The sequence below is a fragment of the Sinocyclocheilus grahami genome, unplaced genomic scaffold (genome assembly GCF_001515645.1).
Source record: "Sinocyclocheilus grahami isolate Dianchi unplaced genomic scaffold, SAMN03320097.WGS_v1.1 scaffold620.1, whole genome shotgun sequence".
Lineage (NCBI taxonomy): Eukaryota > Metazoa > Chordata > Actinopteri > Cypriniformes > Cyprinidae > Sinocyclocheilus > Sinocyclocheilus grahami.
The window spans coordinates 122,873-137,494 of NW_015505799.1; the positions used below are offsets into that span (position 1 = coordinate 122,873).

At 37.9% G+C, this 14,622-nt stretch overlaps 1 protein-coding gene across 7 annotated transcripts in view; it reads right to left on the reverse strand.

Moving 5' to 3' along the window:
- arhgap12a (Rho GTPase activating protein 12a) overlaps positions 1-10,475 on the reverse strand; it is a 40,870-nt gene extending 30,395 nt beyond the window's left edge. For 5 of the 7 annotated variants that reach the window (XM_016241344.1, XM_016241343.1, XM_016241342.1 and 2 more), the window contains exons 1-2: positions 10,249-10,475; positions 5,530-6,233 (exon numbers count right to left, since the gene is read on the reverse strand). In XM_016241344.1, the coding sequence (XP_016096830.1) occupies positions 5,530-6,165 (636 nt within the window). In that variant the 5' untranslated portion in view covers positions 6,166-6,233; positions 10,249-10,475. The remainder of the gene's footprint in view (positions 1-5,529; positions 6,234-10,248) is intronic. The other 2 variants (XM_016241347.1, XM_016241345.1) reach the window with 1 other exon arrangement.
- Between the last annotated feature and the right edge of the window lie 4,147 nt (positions 10,476-14,622).

Below are 14,622 nucleotides of genomic sequence, written 5' to 3' on the forward strand. Positions count from 1 at the left end.
CACATTGTAACGCTGGGTTGTGTTGAGCACGCAAGCTGTTGGCATTTAGCGAGCACTGAGGGCGGGCATCAGGTGAGCAAGCTAGTGAAACGTTGCACGCGCAGAGGAGAAGGTCTGCACACATCCAAAAACTTATTTTAAATGCAAAATTGATTTTCGTGCGCTCTAAATACTTTCTTCTTTGCGAGACAAACATTTTCTCCACAAAACTCAGTTTGCGCGCATGCAAAACGCACTTTTGCGCGCTCAAAATATGATCTTTCGCGTGCAGAATTTTGGCAGAAAGTTAATGCCATACTCTTCTAGGTTCAAAAAACTGTCGTCCATAAAATGCGTTGCACAAATTCGAACATCTGGGTTGTGCTGTTCTGTTGTAAATAAATCTTAACCAATGATTCCTAATTGCATCTACTTCCGGAAGGCCAAATAAAGTGCTTTTGCTTTCGCACTGAAACACACAGCATCTCCCTGACAGGGCTGCATCAACACTACTGCGGTTCCTGAAACCACGCCTTCTTTCTTTGCGTGCACGTTTGGGCGGCATTATGCTAATATTTCCACATAGTGACGTAGACATGTGGGGGCGTGTTAGAACGAGCTGTTTTAGGTAGGCATGGTTGACTCTTTAACTTTTATAAAGAATATCTCTTTGGATTTGAGACTTTAGTCTTTGCAACTTTACAGATCTTCTTTATGCACCAAGAGCTTGTAACACTCCAAAGAGAAAGGAAAACTTGAAATCTCATCATATGACCCCTTTAAGGCAGATGTTTTTAAAAATATGCTTAAAAAAATATGCTTAAAACCGTACACTACGGTTTTACCGGAACTAGGCAGTACTGGTTAGGAGTTGATCAAAATGGTTGGATGCATTCGAAAGCTGAATTTCTACGCTTTAAAATGATACCTAATTATTTAAAAAAAAAGGTTATATAAAAGATAAAATAGACAAACATTATAGGTTTTTCATTCAGCTTGTTAAGTGTTCAATAGAGCTCTCCAACTGATTTCTTCAATTCATGGGTTTAGGCATTATTTATACATGAAAGACGCAATGGATTGTTTTGATTTTGGACTAATTTCAATCGAGAGAATCTGCTGTAAATAATGATATGTCATTTTCCACAATCGGAGCATGTTTCATGAAATGAAGAATATTGCAACGTGCGCATTTGGAGTTTTATGTGTTATAATTCGATGACGCATATCTTTAGATCTAAATGACAGATTATGGTAAGACTAGCTCATTTTAATCGAGAGAATTTTCTGGAAATAATGATGTGCTATTTTCCATGATCTATGAAGTTATGAATGAAAACGTAACCTATGTTTTTCTCAGTTTAATGGTTTCATGTGTGTGATAACATTATAAGTAATATATTTAGATCCAATGAACGGAGAATTTTCTGAAAATAATGACGTGCAATTTTTCATGATATATGCATGTCTCATGAAGTTATGAATAAAAGCGCAAAGTGAGACTACACTTATTTGTCCTGCTGCACCTGAAGCGTGCCCATTGGATTTGATGTGTTATAGCAATATGAGCAATATCTTTGGATCTCATCGACGGATTATGGTAACTGGGCTCATTTAAATCGGGAGGATGTTCTGAAAATAATGACGTGCAGTTTTTCAAGATCTATGCATGTTTTTGCATGTGTTACAGTTCTATGAACGAAATCTTTCGATCTGATTGACAGATTATGGTAAATTTGGGCTCTTTTTAATCAGGAGAATTTTCTGAATATAATGTTGCGCAGTTATATGCATAAAATCTAATTATATATGCATAAGATCTATGCATGTTTGGTGAAGTTACGAGCTAAAACGCCACAGGACTGCAACCTCTGATTTTTTTGCTAAGCTACATGACCTAATTCTGTTTTATGTGTTATAGCTTTATGAGAGATATCTTTAGATCTAAACGATGGATTTTGGTGAGTTTGGTAACTCTTTTTAATCGGGAGAATTTTCTGCAAATAATGACGTGTCATTTTCTATTATATAAGCATGTTTTATGAAGTTACGAGCGAAATCGTCACATGACAGCTACCTTAGATTTTTTGGCTAAACTACATGCTGCCTGTGCAGTTTTATGTGTGTTATAAATTCATGAGGAAAATCTTTAGATATAAATGTCAGATTATAGGTTTTGGGCTCTTTTTAATCAGGAGAATCTGCTCTAAATAATGGTGCCTAATTTTCCACGATCTGATGTTTTCATGAATGATGACCACATTTCACATGATGACCTCATGTTTTATGAAGTTACAAGTAAAATGGTGACATCAATATATTATTTAAATATGGGTCTGGGGGTGACTTTTTGTACAAAAACTTGCTCCAGTTTATTCAAAGCCCCAAAAAATTATGCTTGTTTTATTCTACTCGATGAGACCTTTGAAATGACATATGATATGGCACATGACTATTTGAGCTGTATGATATTTTTGACATTTAAAGTACATGGCACAAAAAAAATATTTAGTAAATTATGATTTTTTTTTTGTCATTTATCAGCAAATAACTCGGCACTACTTTGGAGTTAATCAAAGCTACATGCACTGCAAAGCTCAGACTCTGAGCTTTCAAATTATATCCATTTTTTGTTGATCAAGGCAGTGGTTTGAAAAATATGATTATGTGCAGTTTTATGTGTGTTATAAATTCATGAGGAAAATCTTTAGATATAAATGTCAGATTATAGGTTTTGGGCTCTTTTTAATCAGGAGAATCTGCTCTAAATAATGGTGCCTAATTTTCCACGATCTGATGTTTTCATGAATGATGACCACATTTCACATGATGACCTCATGTTTTATGAAGTTACAAGTAAAATGGTGACATCAATATATTATTTAAATATGGGTCTGGGGGTGACTTTTTGTACAAAAACTTGCTCCAGTTTATTCAAAGCCCCAAAAAATTATGCTTGTTTTATTCTACTCGATGAGACCTTTGAAATGACATATGATATGGCACATGACTATTTGAGCTGTATGATATTTTTGACATTTAAAGTACATGGCACAAAAAAAATATTTAGTAAATTATGATTTTTTTTTTGTCATTTATCAGCAAATAACTCGGCACTACTTTGGAGTTAATCAAAGCTACATGCACTGCAAAGCTCAGACTCTGAGCTTTCAAATTATATCCATTTTTTGTTGATCAAGGCAGTGGTTTGAAAAATATGATTAGTAATATTGTGCAGAGAGGGGTGTCCCGCCCGCGGTACACTTCGGTTTAGAACATGAAATTCGTAAATTGGTAGAGAGATTTTGCTATACCATTTATACCACAGAAGATACATTTAATCAGCTATCACCATGATTTTTACATTACATTGACAAAGAAACCAGGTGAAAACAGAGGGGGACAAATCCTAAACAAGTTAAATTGAGGTACAACAAAACTACACTACCATTTAAAGGTTTGGGATTGGTAATGTTTTTCAAATAAATCTCTTATGCTTACTAAGGCTGCATTTATTTGATAAACAAAATACAGTAAAAACAGTAATATTGTGAAATATTATCACAATATTAACTGTTTTCTATTTGAATATATTTTGGCAAAACTGAATTGTCAGCATCATTACTCCAGTCTTCGGTGTCACATGATTCTTCAGAAATCATTCTAATATGCTGAAACATTTTGTATTATTATCAATGTTGAAAACAGTTCTGCTGCTTAATATTTTTTGTGAAAACATTTAAATATTCTTTCAGGGTTCTTAGATGAAGTTTAAAAGCATTTCTTTACCGTCTCTTTTTATCAATTTAATGCATCCTTGTCAAATTTTATTCTTTTTTAATTATATCGTATCTGTGTGAGTGAGAGAGCATTCAAAACAAAGCATTAACGCCATCCTACACATGCCATGATGACACAAAAGCAAATATTTGCTGTTTAGCAGAAATGCTGTGATGACACAACAGAAGGAAAAGACAGAAAAACAGTGGGAGGAGATGGCGAAACTAAGAGCTTGAGGGAAAGGAAGGAGTGTGACTGTGAGAGAGAGAGCCATGACTTATAAAATTATGAGTAACTATGGCAAAACAAGAGTCCAACACAGTGGTGTACAGGAATGTGTTTAAGAATGAACATGTCTAGGTGATTCTATCAAATCTCATTTCAAAAAACAGAAAATTTGTTAATTAGACTCTAGATCTAAATTGTTCAAAAGGGCTTAAGAGAGCAGAATGTCCAAATAGACTTTTTGAATTAGGAAAATTATTTGCTGTATTAGGGCAGCACAATTAATCGAATGCGATTGTCATGCGCATCTTGTCAGTAAAGCCGGTTCTGTGACTAGTAGTAAATCGCGATTAAATCGTCTGCGATTATGACTAATTTTTGCGTAGCTTGTCAGTGAACTATGGCTTTGTGTAGTAAACGCTGCTCCATCTGAAAAATACAACATTTGATAACGTTTTTACTCCAAACTCACTTCATAAAGTCAGTCGAGTGTTTGAAATAAATCCTTCTGTGAGATGATGTGGCTTCTTACACAGAATAAGCCACGCAACGTATTTTATAGTATTCTAAGCAGTGATAAAGGCGATGTCGATTAGCATTGCATTATTATATACTTTACTATAATAAAAATTATAATAAGACGAACTTGGATAAACCATATATTGTCGTAGTCCTGTGTTTATTAGTCACGTTGAATTAATGAAAGCAGTTAAATCTTCTGTTTATTCAGCAACCGCTATAGGCATTTACTATACAAACTGGGTTTCTTCTGCAAGGGTTATTTGGAGTTTCCGCAAGAGAGCGCCCTCTGGCTTTGGATGGACATTTACTGCTGATCACAAAACCGTGCGTCACTGAAAGATACGCATGACAATCGCAGCTTCTGCCTAATCGCGATTTATCGCCTTTGCGATTTAATTTTGATTAATTGTGCAGCCCTACGCTGTATTAAAGTTTGTACTATTTTTTAGGTCAAAATACACTCTCTTCACCAAGTTTATTGTTCATTGACTACTATAAGTAGGCCTATACCATTCATGGGTTTATTTCCCCCAAAAGTGTAAACATTGAGCCTCCCAGGCACCATCAAATCATTTAGAGCAGCCCGCTATGATTCATCAGTCACTTTCCAGCTCAACCAAAAGTTAGAGTTTGAGGGGTTTCTACTGTAGGAAGCTGAGCCAGACGGTGTTTAGCCAGTGTGGCAACATGGCTGATGTGATACATGGGAAAATAAATTCAGATTCATTTGAAGAAATGCAAGCAAAAATTTGAACACTTGCCAAAATAAGCATAGACAGACAAAGGCGTAAAACAAGGTAAACACTGGTGGTGCTTTTAAAGATGGAGGAATCGGAGGGAATGTTTGGGTTTCAATCGAGATGCTAAACTTGAGTTTCTTCTCAACAGGTAAGCTAACGTTTTGGTACAAGTTTGCTCTTTACCGTCAAGCCCCAGATAAAATGGTAAGATATTGTGAGGCACGGAAGGACATGATGAGACTATCCTTCACCTTTAATAAGTGGGTATACAAGCGGTTCTCACCTGTAGGTTATCAGTTGAACCGCTGCTGAGATCATCCGCGGATTCTGAATCATTTTGGTTCTTATCCAAGCCACCTCCCTCTCCGGCAAACTCTTCATGAATTGCACCTTTTTCTGGTCCACGACTGCTCTTCTCCAACTCTTTATCTTTATCCTTCTCTCCATCTACATTGCGACTTGGGGACTTGGCTCTGGAACGAGGAAGTGAGCCAGGTAAAGTGTTAATTTGTGTTGGGGGGACGTGTGCCGTCGGGCTGCCCGGGCTGCCTCTGTCATCATTGGGCGGCAGTAAAGCATTGCCGGAGGGAGAGGGACACGGGCTCTTTTTGTTCTCATCTGGCCACTGGATCTCCAGGCCAGATGGTCGAATGGGTCCAGTCCCCCCTCGGCCTGCTGCACTGAGAGGTTTAGGAGGGGGCATGAGAGCCCGTCGCACCTCCCGCACATACTGCGCTGGGACATAGAAGGCCTTACTGGCCTCGTCCTTGCGCACCTGCCACCAGTCTTCATTGGTCTTCTTCACAAGCAGGTAACGTTCTCCCTGTTTAATGATGATCACACGGTCTTTGGATTTGTACTCATAGTCGTGCATCACCTCTATGTACATCTGACCCGGAGCCACCGAGCGGTCTGCCATCGCTGTCAAAGGTCAACAGCAGGAGTAGAGGAGCATGGTGAGGTGTGGGTGGGTTGATTTGAAATCAGCTGAAGGAGAAAGAGAGAGACAAAGGACATTTTATCAGAAATATTGATGACTTCTGTATCAGTGTGTGAAATGTTCTGCGGTTGCAAAGTCAAGGCAGTTTTATGGTAAATGACCAGGGATGCTCCGATCGATCGACCGATAATCACATTTTATGACTCGATCGGTACTCACTAACTCGGCTGATCTCACGAACCGATCACAATTTGATGACGTCATAAATTAATTGGCACCACAGTCATGTCATCGCTGGTGTGGAAATGCTATGATACGTTTCGAGAAACAATGAAAAATTTGCTATTTGTCGCGTATGTTTCGCATAATGATATGATAAATAGATGGTTCATTTTTAACAGCAGATTCAGTGACGTTAGAGCTGATCTGCGCCTCACTGCACGCGTCTGCGGCGCGTTACGGCTACATGGGAACCGGAGCTGATCGCGGCCGATCTAGTCAGTGCTTGTGTTTATGAGCCAGCCGCGGCACGTTTCTGAAGCGGCTCTCCGCGCTGCTTGGCTAAAAATAGTATTTTGTGAGTTGTCACAGCGTGGAGGACGGAACAAAACCTCATCGGAGCCGTAAGGGATAACAGTAACATAATACACTGATCGTGGGCTGTTATTTATAAAACAAAATATCTTCTTTGGCCATATTAGCCTACTCAATAGCATTAACACAGGCTTTACTCCTTTCAAACTTTATCTGGAATGTCACTGTTTCTGTCACTGAATTCGCACGCGAAATCGTCTGCCTCATGAAAAACATTTATTTAAAAAAATATATAGTTAATATTTGCATAATTTATGATTTATTTTATCCACCCGCAAATAATCAGAATGCATTTTTTATTACCCAGCCCGTGGATTAACAACTTCAGTCTGCTCATCACCTTAACTTTAACTGTGTTTGTAGCTGGCGCCATAGCCAGGCTGATAAACAAACACAGACCGGAAGTTAACTTCGGGCCAGGTGCGTACGCCCGATGAAACCGTCTATATAAAGCTTGAAGCATCAGAATCGGCATCATATCGGCCGATCACCATGACAAGAAATCGGTACTCCGTATCGGCTGCAAAAATCCTGTTCGGAGCATCCCTATGCTTGACCAAGCAATGTCATTAGTTTCCTCTTTGACTATATGAAAATAAAAGATAATGAAAACTGATCAATTAAATGTAAAAATTAAAATTAAATTAAATATTAATAAAATAATATTTATGCTGTTGGTTTTTCAACTTCCTGGAATGATGTCATAAAACCTTTTCTATATAAACCTGCAAATTTAGCCTCATTTCTCATATTCTCATCTAATAACATTTTAACATACAGTATTATGTGTAAGGTGCACAAATTAAAACATGAAGCAAAAACTCCTTCCTGTGAGTTCAAAACATTCACCACTATGGAGAAACCAGGATTTTGAAACAAAGTGGAATTTGATTCAGGGTATATGAACTTCAGCACAAAGCAAACATCCACACTCAGGTGTCTTTGACTTGAGCAACTCGTCCTGATTGAGACACAATTATGAGGTCACAAATTATACAAAGCAGATTCAGTGGCCTTTTCAGTGATTTTCTAAAGGTGACACCTTTAAACACACACCATACACATTTAACTATGATAAACATGACAATATTACACAAAACTAAACTCATCTGTCTAAAGTATTATTCATATCTCCAGGGCCAAAGGTTTTTAATGTAGGCACTTAAAACATCTAGCCTAAGTAAGTAGTTACACAAAAGTGCAGCAATGACTTTGCTAACAAACACGTGGTCTCTACAAAGGATTCTGTCACATTACTTGTATGCTTGTATAATCACAATTCTAGTGTTTTCCTTCAGCACCAGACACTAAACAGCACATTTTATGTCATATATTCAAGGAAAAGCTCATTGCCAATAGCCAACTGTAATAGCTATATCTGATTTTATGTCTAGAAAAAAAATGTATGACAAAAGTCTATTAATCCTGCTGAAGTTTCTGTGGACGTCTGATAGTGCAGGTGTCTTTCCAGCCTCATAACTTAAGCACAGCATCAAAAGAAATCACTGATAGCCCATGTCGGCATGCTGCTTAACCAGAGACAGCTGAGCTAAGCAACTAAACACTGGTTTACTGAACACAAGCCTGATCCAATGAGTGATGACATCAGGAAGAGTAAATCCTGCGGCGAAGTGTCTGAGAACAGGATTTTGGGATGAAGAAAAGAAAAGAAAAGGTTCCTACAACTTTTGACCAATGATTTTTTCAATGATAATTTTATAAGGAAACAATTTTCAAACAATTTCTAGCCAATACAAAACTAGACAAATCTATAATTCCTATATATATATATATGACACCTTTTAACGATTTTGTTAATTTTCACATGACTTTTCCAAGTTTCCCATGACCTTGGGAAATTTGGAGAAATATCAAAGCTTTCTTTCATGTTTTGGACTAGAATACAACAAAGTTTCATTCAAAAAGGTATTTTTATTTGTCATGGGAAAACTTTTAATGAATGTCAGTAAGCACAAAGCCAGTGTTTCAGTGAATTGAATAAATAATGCACAATAAGTTTAACAAGACAATGTAAGAGCAAAGCATGTGACAGAAGCTCCACCCACACAGAGAAAGCTCATCAAATCTACAACACAATCACTAGCATAGCCTACATACCCTCCTGTCAACATGAGGACAGCTTAAAGGGGTCATATGATGCGATTTCCTTTCTCTTTGGAGTGTTACAAGCTGATTGTGCATAGATAAGATCCCTGAAGTTGCAAAGACTAAAGTCTCAAAACCAAAGAGATATTCTTTATCAAAGTTAAGACTCTGCCACGCCCCCCTAAAACGGCTCGTTCTAACACGCCCCCACATATCTACCTCACTATGTGGAAATATTAGCATAATGCCGCCCAAATGTGCACGCAAAGAAAGAAGGCTTGGTTTCAGAAACCAAGTGTACTGCACACATAGCAGCTTCATCACTGTGTCTGTCACGCGACTCTGTTCCCCTTTCGGGCTTGAACTGATGGTAAAACTAATGACATTATTTACTGTCTTTACATTTATTTTGAAAGTTGAAGCTGGCGATTATGGTAAGGGGCGTTACATTCCGACAGTGCTTTCGGCCAATCACAATGTACTGGGTCAGCTGGCCAATCAGAGCAGACTGCGCTTGTCGGAAGGAGGGACTTTGTAGAAAAAGTGTTTGAGAGAGGCGGGGCATAGAGGACCTACAATAATGTACAGTATTTGAAAAATAATGTGTTTTTTGAACATTAAAGCATGTCAACATTCTGTTACACCAAATACACAAAATAATTATCTTTAAAAAAGCATCATATGACCCCTTTAAAGTGCTGTCCTATAGATTTTAATCCAGGATTTAAACTCTTTAAGGCCGCTTAAATTAAGTGTTAAAATGCATGGCAGGACATAAACTACCGTTTTACAATTTGCCATTGATAATGATCATTTCCCCCTAAACAATGAGTAACGTTAACTACAATTTCCTTGTCATTTTACCTCCGTGTACGACATAAATCTGTATCGTTATGTCATATAAACACTTCAAACAATGACACATCAATGTCAAACGTCACGAAATTAGCTTTCCCAGTCAAACATAATCCAGCTGACAAAATAAATAATAATAAAAAATGCATTACAAAAAAATTAAATGGTAAAAAAAAAAGAATGAGGCTAAAGGGAAGATCTTTAATCTGAGGTGAAACTCCTTCCCTCAGGTAAATTAAGTTAACGATAAGTGTCACACTTTAAAACTCACCTGTGTGACAGGTTAACGTCTCAAAATAAACGTTCAAATTTAATTTTCTCAGGAAATTCAGTGTTAAAGACTGTATACATAGTTTTCTCCGCTGGAAAGAGGTGAGTAGACCTGAGGAAACAGGTTCGCTCTCATTCCTACCTGCTAACCAGCTAGCACGTTCACAAAATCCGTAAAACCCTATTAAACACCTATCATTGTTTCTATGTCTACAGGTTACCGACAGATGAACGTACCTCAAGAAATGTTCCAGGTGTTTCGTGAGCTAGGGCGAAAGAAACATGATGAATTTCACGTTCATTGGTCTTGCTGGGCAGTTGAGCGTCGAAGTTCCTCGTTCCTGAGCCGCGGCGCGAGCGAACGCTTTCCCACAAGCGCACTCCCACGCGCTCCTGACGGGCCGGTGCTTGTGAGAACTTCGCTTGGAATCTGGAGGGTCGTATGACGGTAAACTGACGCCACCGTGAGGCTATAGATGGAGAACCTCACTAAACTATAATTAAGAAATTAGGAATTTAAAAAGTGCTCTCCAAAATTATTTGTCTGATTTAGAGGCCTGCAAGCCCGTCGGGTCCCGCTGAGTCCAATCGAGCCGGGATCGGATCTTTTTATTTTTATTTTATTTTTTTTATTTTTTTTACAGATCGGGCTCGGGTCGGACTCGGGCTCATTTAGCTTCTCTCCTTTTATTGTGCCCATATACGCGCAGAGCACACATAGGCTACTGTATGAAATATTGTTATATTGGTTATATTATAAATAGGCATATTATACATAGTCTATGCAATACGCAACGCATATACGCACGCACTAACATACAGGTGGTGACAGCTGACCATGCAGAGCTTCAGGGAGAAGTTGGAGCGTGGGGAGTTACTAAAAGTTCCCAATGTTTCGGGGAAAGCTGTATTTTGGAAGAGTTTTGATTTGATTACTACGGCAAACAGTGAGTCAGTTGGTCATGTGCAGTACAGAATCTGCAAACATATGCGCAAAAAGCGCACGCAATAGGCTAAAGCCTGCAGCAAAGCCCCAGCAAAAGTAATTACCATGAATGTGTCGGGGGAAATAGTAAGGAGATATTTGAATTATTTATTAATAAATTAGTGTTTTCTGAGTCAGTGTCGCAAAGATAAAGATGACGATCCTGACTCGCCATCTCCTCATTGGACGCGCCTTTAGAGAAATGCATTTTTACGGATTTTATCAAATCTGTAAAAAGAGTTTTTGTTTTTGATTTGAATTATTTAGTTTTAAAGTAGTAATTTAAAATGTTCTATAGATATATTTAGCATTATATTTTGTATTTTTACACTATGTAATATTCTGTTTATCAAATTAGTGTTTTTACGTATTTTCATATTTATTCCAAAAGCATAACAAAAGACAGTAATAATATAAACAATATATTTTATTTGTCAACTGATGTTCAGCTGTTCTTTTTAGCTTTACCAGCGGGTGTCGCAGTTGGACAGTTATTTTGTAAAAACTAGTGACTTTTACACTTTTTAATGTCACATTTTGTAATACTTGCGTTGTTTTATTTTTGTAATATTGATAACGTTCTCATCCAGTTTTATTTTTCTAAAGAGACTCTGCCTCCCTTGCCTTGACTGATGGCAGAAGCCGTACAACACAAAGATCAGAAATTCATTCATTTTAAATTATGATCCTTGCGCAAGTTGCGGCTTTGAGGTTATGTAAATTTTGGCAGGTTATTTTACATTCAGTATTCAAATTAATAAAAGTGATGAATGGAAATTGGGCCGTTCAATTAAGTATAGAGTTTTTGTAATTTTATATATATATATATATATATATATATATATTATACATAGCACCAAATCACAAACTGACTTATCTCGTGGCCCTCTACATACATAACTGCAGAGACCCAACATTCCCTCATTAGCAAGCACTTGATGACAGCAGCAAGAAAAAAGTTGCCATCTCTCTAGAGGGCTGGGGCCTACAATAAAATGGAAGCATGACTTCTTTAATTGTTGGCTTCCAAACTGCAGTACTTCAGTATAAGTAGCAACTTAATTGAAAAGATTAAACTGAAACCTTAAATGTGGTTAAAGTTGTCTGTTTGTCACATTAAAATTAATACTGTGCATTTCTTAGGTTCTGATTTATTGGTTGCAAACCAATTGTCAATATGTGCCGAATCTGTGCTTCTGAAGTGCACATCTTTCAAAGGAAAGAAAAGGTAGAGGATATTTTTTCATTGTGGGTGTTCATATTTACTCTTTGTATAAAAATAATTTAAACTGATAAATTACAGGTTGGAGATTAAAATAATGATTATTTGAGAAGGCTAAATTGATCAAACAGGATAAACTCACTGTCTGCCGCTGGCCCTTGCTCCTTACAAAAACTTACATTTAACGAACAAAAAAATGTTCCAAACGTTTTTCTAAATTAACTTAATAAAAACACGAAACGAAATATAATCACTTTGACATTACACAAAACTGAACTATTGCTGAAACAGTAGGGGGAAGACGTGGCCTAATGGTTAGAGAGTAACCCAAAGGTTGCGGGTTCGAGTCTCGTACCGGCAGGGATTGTAGGTGGGGGGACTGAATGTACATGCTCTCTCCCACTTTCAATACCAACGACTGAGGTGTCCTTGAGCAAGGCACCGAACCCCCAACTGCGCAGCAAAATGGCTGCCCACTGCTCCGGGTGTGTGTTCACGGTGTGTGTGTTCCCTGCTGTGTGTGTGCGCACTGCATATGGGATAAATGCAGAGTGCTAATTCCGAGTATGGGCTCGGGTCAATAATTCTGATGAGCTGTCGGACATCAGGGGGGAGATGGGCTCGGGTCAAGACGGCCGGGCTAGGGCCTATCTTTGAGGCCCGCGCAGAGCTCTAGTCTGATTTTCATTGGATTAGATGCCAAATTAAATGGCAATGTTACACTGACACACTGACACAAAAGCACAATTTTTTACAAACAATACAAACATCCCTGCATTGGTGTTTCTAAGTAATGTTAAACATGCAGTAATATATTTCGTAATTTATAGTTACAACTTTCATAAAACATGAAAATTGTCATGTCAGAAAGTGCAGATAATCTGTAGTATAACCAACACATTAATTGAGCTTCTTCTTCACAGACTGCTCAAAACAATCTGAAAGAGAAAAGGTTACTCATAAATTTCTTCCTGTGTGAACTTTATTCCATCCAGCACACCTACCTTCACTGTCATAAAATACTAAACTATTTTCCTCCTGCTCAGTCTGGCAGTGAAATTCAATAGGTTTTTGTCTTTCTTTTCTTTTGTGTTTTAACTGTTTCTATCTGTGCTGCTCCGGGTGTGTGTTCACGGTGTGTGTGTTCCCTGCTGTGTGTGTGCGCACTGCATATGGGATAAATGCAGAGTGCTAATTCCGAGTATGGGCTCGGGTCAATAATTCTGATGAGCTGTCGGACATCAGGGGGGAGATGGGCTCGGGTCAAGACGGCCGGGCTAGGGCCTATCTTTGAGGCCCGCGCAGAGCTCTAGTCTGATTTTCATTGGATTAGATGCCAAATTAAATGGCAATGTTACACTGACACACTGACACAAAAGCACAATTTTTTACAAACAATACAAACATCCCTGCATTGGTGTTTCTAAGTAATGTTAAACATGCAGTAATATATTTTGTAATTTATAGTTACAACTTTCATAAAACATGAAAATTGTCATGTCAGAAAGTGCAGATAATCTGTAGTATAACCAACACATTAATTGAGCTTCTTCTTCACAGACTGCTCAAAACAATCTGAAAGAGAAAAGGTTACTCATAAATTTCTTCCTGTGTGAACTTTATTCCATCCAGCACACCTACCTTCACTGTCATAAAATACTAAACTATTTTCCTCCTGCTCAGTCTGGCAGTGAAATTCAATAGGTTTTTGTCTTTCTTTTCTTTTGTGTTTTAACTGTTTCTATCTGTGAACTGCTGTGTCTATGTTCAGTAAAATGGCAGAATCCAGTGTTTCTTTGGCTCAGGATCAGTTCAGCTGTCTGGATCTACTGAAGGATCCAGCGGCCATTCCCTGTGGACACACTTACTGTATGTACTGTATGAACTATGGTTACAGGTGATATTCACTGTTATCACTTGAATATAAAAGGGGTGTGACATTGGTTATTCAGTCAGTGGCTAGGGTAATGTATATAATCTGTTGTGTGAAGGAAACAATTTGACACCATCGCCTGTTATTAAATTTACTCATCAGTCCCAAACAATGACTGTGTGAACATAAATGTATTCAGAATTTAACAGAACAAACAACTGTCTGTAGCCGTTAAGAAGCGTGTTGTTGTAAAAGGAGTTGAGCTGGTTATCACTGTGCACCAAACATGGCAGCAAAGTGTTACACTGACACAAAATATTTGTATTACACATTTACACAGAATGTAGGTGTATGTGTGTCTGATGTTGTTCAAATGAATGTCAACTACTGATTATAATGAATCCCTTCTCTTTTCGCTCTGTCAGCCCCTCCTACATTCAGTTCAGGAAAAAGTGAAACTTACTCCTACTTCCTGCATTTTCTTGTTGTGGGAATCAGCGTTCTTTGAATTTTAGACTAGACTCTTTGTGG